The sequence below is a fragment of the Oryctolagus cuniculus genome, chromosome 5 (assembly GCF_051225735.1).
Source record: "Oryctolagus cuniculus isolate XC-2025 breed Fujian yellow rabbit chromosome 5, ASM5122573v1, whole genome shotgun sequence".
Taxonomy (NCBI): domain Eukaryota; kingdom Metazoa; phylum Chordata; class Mammalia; order Lagomorpha; family Leporidae; genus Oryctolagus; species Oryctolagus cuniculus.
This window is the reverse complement of record NC_142871.1, coordinates 32,038,516-32,053,589: the sequence shown is the minus strand read 5'-3', so window position 1 is coordinate 32,053,589 and position 15,074 is coordinate 32,038,516. Positions and strand designations below refer to the sequence as shown.

Genomic DNA, 15,074 nt, shown 5'->3' with positions numbered 1-15,074 from the left:
TAAAAGCTACCTAAAGATGAACATTAAGTGTTTAAGGAAAGATGAACTAAGCTTCTAGAAATAAAAGCTCCCAGTATCTAGACATTAAGATATTCAAATAGGCTGAAAATACTCAACTTCTTAAAAGGACATCCAGCATCTGACACCCAGCAGCTTTCTCAAGTCAGTCGGCAACGTGTTTGTGATGTGTAATAGGTGCTTCTCCATGCATCCAAAGGAGCCAGGCCTGGCGGGCTCCTTCCCATCATGCACTTTGCAGAGAAGGCTACTTCCTCTGAAGGAACCTGATGCCAAGGCCACCTGCCGCCCACTCTTCAGCACATCACCTTATGGTAAGATTTTAATTGGTTTCTTTGCTTACTTCTTTACTTACTGCCCTCCCCCCCTGCCACTCCAGACCCTGGCACACTTCATCTGCTGCCTCCACTCTCAAGTTTCCAAGAAAGGCCCCTCTCATACCAAGCCCAAATCCTGGCACACAGTACATGCTCAATCAATGTTTGCTTGATAAAAATTTTTACAGTGAATCAAAGTTCATTTCCTGTTAGGATTAAAGGGATAAAGGTTTACAACGACAACATTATTTATGCGGCAATGAGTATCTCACCCAGAGAAATCTCAACTTGAGTTAAGAAATTTCTAGTCTAAGGGAAAACTACCAATTGTCAATTAATCTTAAGTGGAATCCTGCACAGCCTTTATGTGGTGCACTATACTATTTTTACTCCCAGCTGTGGCAGTGGCTTACTTTCCAAAGTGAAATACACAACCACTGGCTTAACATGACTGTTTCCACTGCCTATTGTAACTTTTCTCCATGCAGCATTTTGTCCAACTTAAAATGCATTTTTATCACATTTAATTCTGTGTGGAAGGTAGGAATTCTATAATATGGTAACAAAAATGGTCTAAATACTTATGAATTTAAATTTCTAAATGCAAGATAGATGGATCTATCTATACAGGTATGGTATATATAAATTTACAAATGCTAATAAATATATTCCTCTGTGTTTGTGTGTGTGTATACTTCAGAAATTGTGGAAATGGGCCAGCGCCGTGGCTCACTAGGCTAATCCTCTGCCTTACAGCGTCGGCACACCGGGTTCTAGTCCCGGTCGGGGCGCCGGATTCTGTCCCGGTTGCCCCTCTTCCAGGCCAGCTCTCTGCTGTGGACAGGGAGTGGAGTGGAGGATGGCCCAAGTGCTTGGGCCCTGCACCCCATGGGAGACCAGGATAAGTACCTGGCTCCTGCCATCAGATCAGCGTGGTGCTCCGGCCGCAGCGTGCCGGCCGCGGTGGCCATTGGGGGGTGAACCAACGGCAAAGGAAGACCTTTCTCTCTGTCTCTCTCTCACTGTCCACTCTGCCTGTCAAAAAAAAAAAAAATTGTGGAAATGAAGTTAAACGGCTGAAATCATATATAAAGGACCAGTACTGTGGCATTGGAGGAGAGGCGGCCTGCAGAGCCAGCATCCCATGTGGGTGCTGGTTCAAGTCCCGGCTGCTCCACTTCCAGTCCAGCTCTCTGGTATGGCCTAGGAAAGCAGTAGAAGGTGGCCCAAGTCCTGGGGCCTCTGCACCTACATGGGAGACCGAGAAGAAGCTCTTGGCTCCTAGCTTCAGATCAGCTCAGCTGTGGCTGTTGTGGACATTTAGGGAGTGAACCAGTGGATGGAACACCTCTCTCTCTCTCCCTCTCTGCCTCTGCCTCACTGTAACTCTACCTTTGAAATATATTTTTTTTAAAAAAGAGGAATGTTTATAAGTTCATGGAATGTACATTATGAAAAAACTATGCATGGATTTCATACTACTTTAGAACAGATTTACTTATTTGAAAGGCAAAATAAGAGGGAAGGAGAGCCAGGGAGTACAGTGGAGGATGGCCCAAGTGCTTGGGCCCTGCACCCCATGGGAGACCAGGAGAAGTACCTGGCTCCTGCCATCGGATCAGCGCGGTGCGCTGGCCGCAGCATGCCGACTGCGGCTGCCATTGGAGGGTGAACCAATGGCAAAGGAAGACCTTTCTCTCTGTCTCTCTCTCTCACTGTCCACTCTGTAAAAAAAAAAAAAAAAAAAAAAAAAAAAAAAAAAAAAGAGGGAAGGAGAGAAAGAGGGGGAGGGAAAGAGGAAAGGGGAGAGACAGAGAGAACAAGTGAGCCAGCAAGCCAGCAAGTTTCCATCCCCTGGTTCAGTAGCCAAATGGTGTGGACCAGTCCAAAGCCAGGAGCCTGGAACTCCATCTGTGTCTCCCATGTGGGTGGCAGGGATCTAAATACTTGAGCCATACTCTGCTGTCTTCCCAGGTGCACTGGCAGGAAGTGGATGGGAAGCAGAGTATCCAGGACTCAAACAGGACTCCAATGTGGGAGTCCCAGGAGGCAACTCAACCCAGGGCTCCACAACTCCAATCTAGGATTCTAAATTTTTTTGCACACCAAAAAAGGTTACTCCATTTTCCATGAATGTCTGAAGTATACTCATATATGCTACTTCAGTGTCACCTGTAATTCCACAATATTGGGCATAATATGGAAATTTTTTTCCAAAACATAATTACAGGAAAAAAAGCCAACAAGTAATATTGTTTACCATTAGTATAAATAAAGCTTCACTACAATGGAGTATTTATATAAGACAATCATATTTATATTGATATGTCAGAAATCCTAAAGAGGAATAACACACAAATCAGTAATTTGCAGAGATTAAAATACCCCAGACATGACTCAATAGAAAAGAAAAAATTTCAGAAAGACGAAGTAAAATACTCACAGTATTCTTCTGGCAAATAATTTCCTGAAAAACAAAGGGGAGAAAATTACAACGTAAGTTAATATAGAAGCCCACTATCCCAGTGGCTCTCATTGAACTCTTCTATGTGGGAAACTGGTGTTAACAATTATTTAAGCAGTGGCAAAGCTCAGAGTGTCAAGTTCCTGCACCTGAAAAGTTTACAATCTGATGGTCTACAGCTGTAGGAAAATAGCACAAATCTGCAAAACTCAAACTGAACAACCCAGAACAGAGGGGTGCTGAATTACCTGATCAGTCACCACCTTTTGGGAAAAGGTTAGAACAAGTTTGTTTTCCCTAAGTACAACCTCACTCACACCCTGGGAGGGAAGCAAGCAATGCTCTCCACGTTGGATAGTTGGAAATAAAAGGTGTTGGCCACTGGCCAGTCTATGCAAATAAGAACATCTGAAAACAAACAGTCCCGACTTTCACTGCAGGACGTTTCAATAAAAAGTGGAACGGGCTCAGTACATCGTGTGGGCAGTGTCCATATCTTCTAGGAGGTCAGGTGTGAGATTGTGCAGATAACATAGCTATGCAGTGCCCAGAGCACAGAAAGCCCTCTAGGATAGCTTTGCTATCATACTGACTTTTCCTTGATATTCAATTGATGAAAGACATAGGAGGAGACAACTGAGAAAAGCCTATGGGATAAATGCTTCACTGAGACTGGGAGCTGTGATTAAAAAAAAAAGAAAACGGGACAGCGTTTTCTGGAAAAGATGGCATTATGTTGTCATGGAAACAGGAAAGGTAAGGCATTTGTGAAGCCCCAGGACTGAGCCCACCTGGCTACGAAGAGGAGCCAGATCAGGTGAGGTCAGGGAGCAGAGATGTGGGGTCCCGCTGCCCCCTCACTGTCCTTCAGGCCAGGGTCAGCAAGCAAATCGCCAAGGGGGGACAGGGGCACCCCCCAGGACTTTGGCTTAAAGTTTATCAGGATTTTTATCATGTAAGGACAGAAGGATGAGAAAACAAAAGTTCATGGAGGAAGAAATTGTGCTAGGTAGTTTTGAGAGCCATAAAGATGTATATACAACACTAAATGCTATCGAGTACTTCACAATCTTGATGATTTAAAAAGGACATATACACATTTTAAAAGAAATATTTTAGGTCTAGATGGACATGCATGTCCAAATACACATGCATAAAAAGTCCAGGTGACGAGAGACAGTAAGGGTGATGCAGTCTCAGAGGAAGGTGTTGGAATGCCCGGAGGAGGTCAGAGAGGAATGTCGGGTAAGGTGGAACTCGGGCTGAGCTGCAGAGGGCAGACAACTTCCAGAGGCAAAGACAGGAGGGGGAATCCAGGCCAGAGATGTAGGAAAAGCACAGGCTGTTTATGGGACAATACAAGTTACCGGGAGCTAAGGAAGATGGTATGCTGGGGAAGTGTAGAGGAGAGGATTAAACAAGTATATAGAAAAGATCATGAATTTAATCATTGGGCTTAAGCAGGAAATGCATGTCAGAACACACAGATGATAGGACTAGAAAGCTGTCTGAGGCCTGACTGAAGAAGACTTTGCATGTCAAAATAAAGCACTCTGTCCTACGTACACTTAACAGATGACGTGCTCTTCAAGATGAGTGACTTGAATCAAGAAGCATCAGCACAAACTGGGCCACCATTACAGCAAAGGTTGGGGACAATGTAAATGTCCATCACCTAGAAACTGTTCAATGAACACTGAGCCTCTGTACAATGGAACACAGCACAGCTCAACAAAGACTGGGCAAGTTCTTCCTGTAGTGATAGGGAAAGATCTCCCAGACACACTGCTAAGTGCACAAAGCAAAGGAGAGAAGACTTTACCCTATGCTCCTAATTAAGTAAAAAGGGGAGAAATCCTAATTTGCACACTCACAGATCTCTCGCAGGAGATAAAAAAAAAAAAAAAAGGAATAATGGTGGTTGCCATTAAAGTCAGCCGGCTGGCTAGGGGATAAAGGGGACAACACTTCTTCCTATACATCTTTTTGAACTTCTACATTTTTTTTTAAATCAGGTGAATACATGACAAATAACTAAAACATGAATACTGTTAGAAATTTAGAAATATGAATTAGATAGTGGTATTCAGTATCTGTGTGGAGAACAGGCACTCAAGTGGACACCTCAATAAGCCTTGGGAAATGGCGGAGCTCACAGGAGTGGAAATCCCGGCACAGAAGACTGACACTGAGGGGAGGTGGGACAGGGCTTTTCTTACAGAGGCAGTTATAGCGTATCACACACACATACGCACACACATACACATGCATACACAGCATGGTTCTGGACCACTAACCAGCAAAGTGCTGGGTGATCACAAAGCCAGAGCATAAAATGCAGGATTTTCCAGACTTGATCTCTGGAGCATCTCTCCAGGGCTTGCAAACAGTCAACCATGGGCTTGCAGACAGCCAGTGGTCTCTTCTTGGGGGACTGCCTGCCTCTCTGCCTTCTAAGAAACAAGCAGTGCCCTTCTCGTCACCCTCCTTGCAGAGAGCCCAAGAAACCTTTCTTGTGAAACTGGCCTGAGCTGACTCACACGAAGCCAATCCTCCCAAGTGGAGATCATGGCATATTTTTGTCATTCTTGACCCTCAGATCTCTGACAGTGCTTCAGATACCACATCACATGTTTTTGTTCATGTGTTTCTTCCATCCTACCTCATGAGCTTCTTGGGTGCAAAGACCATGTGTTTTGTTCTATCCCCACTGGTTGCCAACAAATGCCATGGCATATACTCAATAAAAGCAATAAAATGAATAAATGAATGAATGCACAAAATGTATGGAAACTCATACTGAACAGCTGGCCATGTGTCATTTCATGTCTCTCAAATGTGACACATGAAAAGAGTTGGACTGGGTGGCTGCTGGGCTCTTCCAACTCTGTATTCTATCTATCATTTGCTTTTACTAAAGGCCTATCACATTCATTGTTGTCTTTGTCCCACTGGAGGGAGAGATGTCCTCATGTTCCACTGGTACAGGAGCTACCCTGACACTGTTTTTCTTTGGGTGCACCAAGCACCTAGATGAGAGTGAGTGAGAAGGGAGCAGTGGGGAGGCACAGGGAAGAAAAAGCTCCAGAGAAACCACCACAGCCGGCACTGTGGCACAGCAGGAAAAGCCACCTCCTGTGACATAGGCATCCCATGTGGGTGCTGGTGCAAGACCCAGCTGCTCCACTTCCAATCCAGCTCCCTGCTAATGGCCTGAGAAAGCAGCAGAAGATGGCCCAAGTGCTTGGGCCCCTACACCCAGATGGGAGATCTAGAAGAAGCTCTCGGCTCCTGGCTTTGGCCTAGCTCAGCTCAGCCCTGCCAGTTGCAGCTATTTGGGGAGTGAACCAGCGGATGGAAGCAAGCTCACTCGCTTGCTCTCTTTCTCTCTCTCTCTCTCTCTCTGTGTTTTCTTTCTGTGCAAGTCTGACTTTTAAATAAATCAATAAATCTCAAAAAAAGAAAATTACAGCCGGCGCCGTGGCTCAATAGGCTAATCCTCCACCTTGCGGCGCCGGCACACCGGGTTCTAGTCCCGGTTGGGGCGCCGGATTCTGTCCCGGTTGCCCCTCTTCCAGGCCAGCTCTCTGCTATGGCCAGGGAGTGCAGTGGAGGATGGCCCAGGTGCTTGGGCCCTGCACCCCATGGGAGACCAGGAAAAGCACCTGGCTCCTGGCTCCTGCCAGGATCAGCGCGGTGCGCCGGCTGCAGCGGCGGCCATTGGAGGGTGAACCAGCGGCAAAGGAAGACCTTTCTCTCTCTGTCTCTCTCTCACTGTCCACTCTGCCTGTCAAAAATAAAAAAAAAAAAAAAAAAAAAAAAAAGAAAATTACCATGGCCACTGTGGACTTATGGCCAACATGCTGTGTTCCCAAGGAACACACTGAAATAACAACCAGTTGTTTTTATCTTAGGTGGTGTTATAACTAGGTATGCAGCTATGGTCAAGTTATCCCTACAGGTATCTACTGGGTCCTTTTTAACTACTGCTCACCTTTCACTGTGGCTAAATAGATACAAATCATTCTCCTGAAGGAGACAGAGTTTACTCACGGCTGATGATGTAACCCAAATGAGTCATCAACTTTAAAGGGAAAAAGGTACTATTTGTCCATTGTAACTTTGTCCAAGTAAACAGCAAACAAAACCTCAAGAGGTACTTAACTCCTGAGGGAGAAAAGACAGTGTTTATTTGTACTGAACCCACTAAAGGAGGAGAAAAAGGAAATGGAGTAAATTTAAGACATACTGCTATATTTCATATCACATTATAGAGGCTTCACATTTAAAGTGACTATAAATTTTAAAAAGGGCCGGTGCTGTGGCACAATAGCTTAATCCTCTGCCTGTGGCACCAGCATCCCAAATGGGCACCGGTTCTAGTCCTGGCTGCTCCTCTTCCAATCCAGCTCTCTGCTGTGGCCTGGGAAAGCAGTAGAAGATGGCCCAGGTGCTTGGGCCCCTGCACCTGCGTGGGAGACCAGGAAGAAGCTCCTGGCTCCTGGCTTTGGATCAGTGCAACTCCAGCCATTGTGGCTATTTGGGGAGTGAACCAATGGAAGGAAGACCTTCCTCTCTGTCTCTCCCTCTCACTGCCTGTAACTCTATCTCTCAAATAAACAAATAAAATCTTTAAAACAAATTAAAAAAAATCTGCACAAACTCCAGTTCCTGAGGAATGAATATTTTGGGCAAATGCAAGACCCCACTATGATGTCAAACCTGCCTGAAGTCTTTAGGGAGCTTTTGGCTATACCAGAAATACCCACAACATTTCCTTTCTATTTTCCAGTATTTCTGATACCGAAATCTGAAAGAAAGACACTAGAGACCATCCGGATTGGGACTCACTCCAGGGGAAGACAAAGCCTGGACAATACAACTTTGAAGAGGCCAGCTTAGGGAAAAATAAATGGAATGGTTACAAAAACAGAAAGCTTTTTTGCCTAAAATCTAGGTCATCACAGCCAAGGGCAGGGAGGGGAACACTTGGTGTGGTGTGGCCACATCAAACTGGACTCAAAGTGGAAGATGCACTAGGCTCTCAGCTTTCTGGAAGACGAGAATGGATCTGGCTGGGAGTTCTTGCCCAGGGAAAGCGCATGGCCCGCAGACATGACCTCCCGATTTCTCCCTTCTAACCCATCTTTCTGTCCTAGTAGAACTTGGCAAGTACCCAATTCAAGTTAGGGGAAAGAGGGATTATTTTCTGTTCTTAGTGAGCTCTACCCTCTTACCTAATCTGAATGATTTCCAGCTAACAAGGAAGTAGCAGATGGGCTCGTGCAGGTATCCTGGGCCCCGCTGGCAGGGTGGGAAACTCCCTTACCCTTTCTGTGCACTGCTGAAGAAAACTGGGCAGCCTCACAAAGGACAGAATCCCACACAGGTGTCACAGAACCGTGACAGGGAATCTCTAAAGACAGGAAACTAGGACATTTGTGTTCAAGCGCTACAGTTACATAAATGCTTAAGTAAAAATAAAAAAGATATATAAAACCCTAACAAAAACTTAGAAAAATCATCTTTTGTAGGACATGAACTCTGTAGCCAGACCTCAAGGGCAAGTACCTGACAACAGGTCAAAGACGAGCCCGCTCTCGCCAGGATGCTCAGGAGCTGTGCGTGCCCTAACACGTGAGGGTATCTCCGGGCTTGTGCCTCGTCTGTGAATAAAATGTGTTCTATCTGTGTAATCTGAGTGGTGGGAACTTGTCTGTCTTGTTGGGTTGCATGTAAAGACCAATTGAAAGACATTTATGAAAGCATTTGGAGTACTTTAAAGGCTTATACATGGCTGGCGCTGTGGCTCACTAGGCTAATCCTCCGCTTTGCGGCGCTGGCATACCGGGTTCTAGTCCCGGTCGGGGCGCCGGATTCTGTCCCGGTTGCCCCTCTTCCAGGCCAGCTCTCTGCTATGGACAGGGAGTGGAGTGGAGGATGGCCCAAGTGCTTGGGCCCTGCACCCCATGGGAGACCAGGATAAGTACCTGGCTCCTGCCATCAGATCAGCGCGGTGCGCCGGCCTCAGCACAACGGCCGTGGCGGCCATTGGAGGGTGAACCAACGGCAAAGGAAGACCTTTCTCTCTGTCTCTCTCTCTCACTGTCCATTCTGCCTGTCAAAAAAAAAAAAAAAAAAAAAAAAAAAAAAAGGCATATACAGGACCGGCATAGTGGCACAGTAGGTTAAATCCCTGCTTGTAACACCAGCATCCCATATCACAGTGCTGGTTTCAGTCCTGACCACTCTGCTTCTGATCCAGCTTCCTGCTAATACACCTGGTAAGGCAGCAGATAATGGTTCAGGTGCTTTGGCCTCTGCCACTCATGTTGGGGACCAGGATGAAGTTCCTGGCTCTTGGCTTTGGCCTGGTCCAGCCTATATGTTGCATCTATTTGGGGAGTGAACCAGTGAGTAGAGGCTCAATCTCTCTCCCCCCTCCCCCTCACCCTGCCACTATGCTCTGCCTTTCAAATAAATAAATCTTTAAGGACATATATAATGTGAGGAATTAATAAGTCAAAGGAAACAAATCAAATGTAATTCCTACACTATGAAATCTAGAGACATTTTGTACCTGTTGTTCATGGTTGGGATTAAGAACACATCCTGCTCTTGAATAGGAGCAACTGTCTATTAAAGCAACCTATACCAAAAGTCAGGTTAAATTACACCAAAGTTGGAAAATAATGCTCAATTGTCTTCCCCTTCTCTGTTTCTTTCATGCTAAAATAAATCTATCAAGGTAGGCACTGTGGCACAGTGGGTTAAGATGCCACTCGGGACAGTCACATCCCATACCAGAGTACCTAGTTTGAGTCTCAGCTACTCCACTCCCAATCCACCTTCTAACTAATGGGCACCTTGGGAGGCAGCAGGTGATGACTTAAGTATGTGGGTCCCCAACATACATGAAGGAGACCTGGGTGGAGTTCCTGGCTCCTGGTTTTCACCTGGCTTAGTTCCAGCTGCTATGGATATCTGAGGAGTGAACCAGCAGATGGAAGATCTCTCTATCTTTGTTGCTCTGCCTTTCAAATAGATAAAAGTAAATAAATAAATACATCCTGGTGGGAAAACCATACCGTAAGTAGATCTATGTCTTTGAACTGGGCTGAGACACTGAAAGGGGACACGGTACACACACAGCCTTTGATACAGCTTCTTAACACAAACTTCCCTTATGCTCTCTTGCTATTGTTAACATTAACCTCCTCCTCTTTGTCACCAGCTCTTTCCTTCAGCAATACCTAATTGAAACGTATTATTCAAGTGCATGTATTTCTCTTTTTTAAGATACTGTATCATTTAAAAACTACAGGGATGATGAATTTCTGTATGGTAAACCACACTTGACACATAAATCTTAGTAACGATTTCAAAAATGCATTCTAAAGAAATCCAACAAGAACAATGGGTTGGCATGCCACAAAGATCAATGGCCATAGAAAGAATTGTTGATTTATAAGGATCAAAAAGCCACAGAATTCTGCTGTGCTCACCTCACTCCTCTGTGTGCTGAGGTACTATGGGTCTTCAAAAAGGATAAGTAATGTCAATATCAAAAACTATACATTGTTTCAAATATTTTTGCACTCAAATAAGCTTATCTTTCAATACCATTTTTTGAAAAGATTTATTTATTTGATAAGCAGAGTTACAGACAGAGGGAAGGACAGAGAGAGACCTTCCATCTGCTGGTTCACTCCCCAGATGGGCACAATAGCCAGAGCTGGAGCCAGCAGTTTCTCCCAGGTCTCCCACATGGGTACAGGGGTCCAAGCATTTGGGTCATCTTCCCCTGATTTCCCAGGCCATTAGCAGAGAGCTAGACCAGAAGTGGAGCAGCCAGGACTCATACTGGGTGCCCATTTGGGATGCTGAGCAGAAGCTTAACCTACTAAGGTCACAGCACAGGCCCCTTTTAATCCTGTTTCCCACAAACTTTCTCAAGAACCCTCCTAGTTCTTCTTAAGGTTTTCAACTCAGGAGCCTATGGTAGGAGATTTACAAATGGAGTGAAAAGCTGGTGCAACCCAGTGATATCATAGCCTCTTCCATTCCCTACATTATATAGATTCCCCTCTCTTTTAGACAACACAGAAAGAGGCTGGAAAGGGTGGGTGGAGAAGGGTGGTGGTTACAGGAAGAATTTAGGAAGGAAAGCAAAGGCATCTTTTATCACATCTACAGATAACGCCTTAGAAAATGTAATATTGTAATTGACATCCAAGAAAACTGGATTTTCCAGTTTCAAGCCCTTTCCGTAACCTCAGGGATTCTACAATGAGGAAGTTAACTCCTACTAAATAAATCATTCACCTGGTTTGTTAATCTGAGATCTTCACGGAAAGTCTTCATAAAGCAGGGCTACATGGGATACTACTTATCTGCTTGTTCCCCAAATTATAGGAATGATTATGGCTCAGATGAAAGATCATTTCTGAAATAAGTAGAATAAAGGATCAAGTGTATTTCTTCTCTTGGTAAGAAAAAAAAAGCTTTTTATGAAGTGATAAGAAGTGTACAGGATGGTGAAACAAAGGAGAATGCAGAGTGCTAATTTAGAAACTGCTGAATCTAAATCAGCAGCTAGTTATACAGTCAGCAAGAGACTTTAGGGACGGTACAGAGGTAGCACTGTGGAAAGGATAGGGCCACGGCTTCTGGTTCACAAATTGTGAGACTACCTTATAGGATCCCATTTTTTTGAAATTTATTTTTATTTATTCGAAATGCAGAGTTACAGAGAGAAAAGGAGAAAAAGACAGAAAGAGAGATCTTCCACCTGCTGGTTCACTCCTCAAATGGCTACAACAGCCAGGGCGGGGCCAGGTCAAAGCCAGCAGCAAGGAGCATCTTCCCGTCTCCCGGGTGGGTGCAGGGTCCTCCACTGCTTTCTCCCAGGTGCATTAGCAGGGAGCTGGATGTGATGTGGAGAAGCCAGACATGAGTCAGTACCCATATGGGATGCCGGTGTCACAGGCAGTGGCTTTACCCACTATGCCACAATGCTGGCCCCAAGATCTTATTTTTAAATAACTTTTTTTAAAAAAGCATTTACTAATGTGTACTTTGTATCACTATATTGGTACTATCTAAAGTATTGAAAGAATCCACAAAAATTCATTATAAAAGAATCATAAACCTTGGAATTTTTTTTTTTCCAAAATTTCACGCACAAATTAACCTGAAACTGAATTCATTTTCATTATTTACCCTGGAAAAAGAGGTACAACTTCAAGAAAAGGACATACTATTATAAGAAAAGACAGACAGAGAGAGAAAGAGAGAAAGATGTTTTATGGATTTAAGAACAATCTGGAAACTAAGTAGATTCAACAAATACAAGTAAGATTTCAATTTAGGATTGAGGTATTTGTAACAAATTACCAATTTACTACCATCCGGTGTGATCATCAAAATTTATAACAGACTTGTCACTCTTTTCAAAACTATAATCAAGTAGATCAGAATAAGTATTAGAAAAACAGTAGAGGCCGATGCTGGGGTGTGGTGGGTTAAGCATCTGCCTGTGGTGCAGGCGTTCCATATGATGGATGCCTGTTCTAGTCCCAGCTGCTCCTCTTCAGATCCAGCTCTCTGCTATGGCCTGGGAAAGCAGTAGAAGATGGCCCAAGTGCTTGGTCCCCTGCACCGGTGTGGGAGACTCGGAGGAAGCTCCTGGATCCTGGCTTTGGAAAGGCCCAGCTCTGGCCATCATGGCCATTTGGGCAGTGAACCAGTAGATGGAAGATCTCTCTGTCTCCCTCTGTCTGTAACTATACCTTTCAAATAAGTAAGTAAAATCTTAAAAAAAAAAAGGAAAACAGTATCCAATACCACATAAATATGCTCAAAGAGAAAGAGGTCCCCCTGTCTATGCAGACAGAAGATCAGTCATCTACAGACCTCGAAACTGCTTGAATGAGCAAGTATGCTAGTTCATAAGATTCTGTCATGTGTCAGAAATTTCTTCCTGGGCTGACACTGTGGAGTAGAAGAGTAAGACTCCAGCCTGTGGCACCAGCATCCATTTGGGCACTGGTTTGAGTCCTGGCTGCTCCACGTCCAATCCAGTTTTCTGCTTATGGCCTGAGAAAGCAGTGGAAGATGGCCCAAGTGCTTAGGCCCCTGTCCCCATGCAAGAGACTCAGAAAAAGCTCCTGGCTCCTGGATTCAGATTGGCCCAGCTCCAGCCATTGTGACCATTTGGGGAATGAACCAGCAGATGGAAGATCCCTTTCTCTGCCTCTCTGTAGCTCTACCTCTCAAATAAATAAATCTTTTTTCATTTTAAAGACATTTCTTCCTTTTCTGGGCTGAATAATACTTTATAATTATATACGTATGTGTATTTCTATAGCTAGATAGATAAACAGATAAAACCTTTGGTTGATCCATTCCCTCAATGATGGGCACTTGGGTTACTTCCACATTTTCACTGTTGTGAGCAATAATGTGATGAGCCTGGGTATGCAAATATCTCCTCCAGGTTCTGTTTTCAATTTTTTGAGTATAAAACTACAAGTGGAATTGCTGTATTACATGGTAATCCTGATTCTACTGTTTTAAGGAACCATCATATTATTAAAAATTGATTTTAAAGGGCCAAATAGTGATGGTATGAGAAATTTTAATTTATGCTCACAAGATTTCATGGTAGGCAGATCCCAACCTACAGAACAAAAGATTCATTGATGTGAAGTAGTATTTTAGGCACCACATGTGTGTATTATATTCAGCGAGCTAGTGAAGAAGTAAGTAGCTAGATTGTTGTAGAAACAGTCTATTAAGGAAAATGCCATCTGTAAAGTAACTTTTTAGGCAACAGTTAAAAGGAAAAAAATGCAACTACAAATTCTGAGCCCAAAATAATCTAACACAATCATTACATTTCAACACCAGCTGAGTCGCCACTGAGTGATGTGCATATCAATATCTAGAGAAACATTTCTTCTGCAGTGGATAAAATGGGAAGATGGCAGCAAGAGAGAAAGGTCCAACTACATCCAATGCTTTCTAAGCACAGCCAGGACATTAGCAGAAACTAAAATTATTTGGGATCCAAGTGCCCAAAAGGTATGGAGGTTATATTGTTAGATAAAGGAAACAATAAAGAATATAGCAACTTTTTACTAAAAAAGTATCAATTATAAAATATTTCAGGCATGCCTGCTCCCTAGTGATTTAAGTGATCTATAATATTCCATTATGTGGGTATCCCAAAAGGTATTTTTTTTAATTCTCCTGTTAATAGATATTTACCATCTCCTTTGGGCGGAAGGGCTATTACAAACAACATAAACATTCTTGATTACATCTCCTTACCCGTGTGAAAGATTTTATTTTACAGTACACAGCTAGGGTAGGAATTACTAAGTCTTGGTGAAGAGCTCATTAACACTGTTAGATACTCCCAAATTGCTCTTCAAAAGGCAGTACCAATGCACTGTCCCACCAGCCACATGTAAGTTTTCTGGCTCCTCACACCTACTGTCTATATCGTGTGGGAGCTTTTTTTTTTTTTTTTTTTTTTTTGGACAGGCAGAGTGGACAGTGAGAGAGAGAGACAGAGAGAAAGGTCTTCCTTTCTCTCTGTCTCTCTCACTGTCCACTCTGCCTGTCAAAAAAGCAATTGCTGGTGACAAAAGAAACAGTTGTCAGGGTTCAGAAAATGAGAGCTCAACATAACTGCTTTGACGTGTTGAGTACCCTAAACTAAACAACAGTCTCCGAACCAAGGTGTCCCGTTTCCCATCTCTTTCCTTTCTCTTCCGTCTGTCTCTGGATCCTCTTTTCCTCCCTAACTACGAGAAGGGGTCGGCCTAAAGCCTGGATCACCTGGAGATTAATTTATAGGAAGAAAGACTAGAATTGACATCACAATCAGAGTGCAGGCAAAGTTTATCCTATATTGCCTGTTCCTTGGGTCCATGCATCTCCCCTAAAAATCATTTACTTTTCCTCCAAAATTGTCCACAGGCCCACCTTATATCTCGTTTATGAACAGGATACTGACACTTCAACCATCTGGCCTTTCTTTGACTCTTCATACTTGGTATGCTTCCCCTGTGCGTGTAAGGTCAATACATTTGTAGGCCTTTTCTTCTGTTAATCTGTCTATTGTCAGCTGGTTTCAGCAGACTCATCAGCGGGTAGAGGGGAAATCCCCTTGGGCCCCACGTGTTTCATTGAAAACACTTCCTCATCTACACAGCAGGCAGCCATTCCTCCGGAGCCCTGTGTGGGATCTGCTGCACTCCAGGCAG

At 43.9% G+C, this 15,074-nt stretch overlaps 1 protein-coding gene across 3 annotated transcripts in view; it reads right to left on the bottom strand.

The window, feature by feature from the left end:
* The window catches only part of MAP3K5 (mitogen-activated protein kinase kinase kinase 5), a 247,380-nt gene that overhangs the window by 148,472 nt on the left and 83,834 nt on the right, over window positions 1-15,074 (bottom strand). For all 3 annotated transcript variants that reach the window (XM_070073521.2, XM_051854304.3, XM_070073520.2), the window contains exon 3: window positions 2,779-2,802. In XM_070073521.2, coding sequence (XP_069929622.2) covers window positions 2,779-2,802 — 24 coding nt within the window. The remainder of the gene's footprint in view (window positions 1-2,778; window positions 2,803-15,074) is intronic.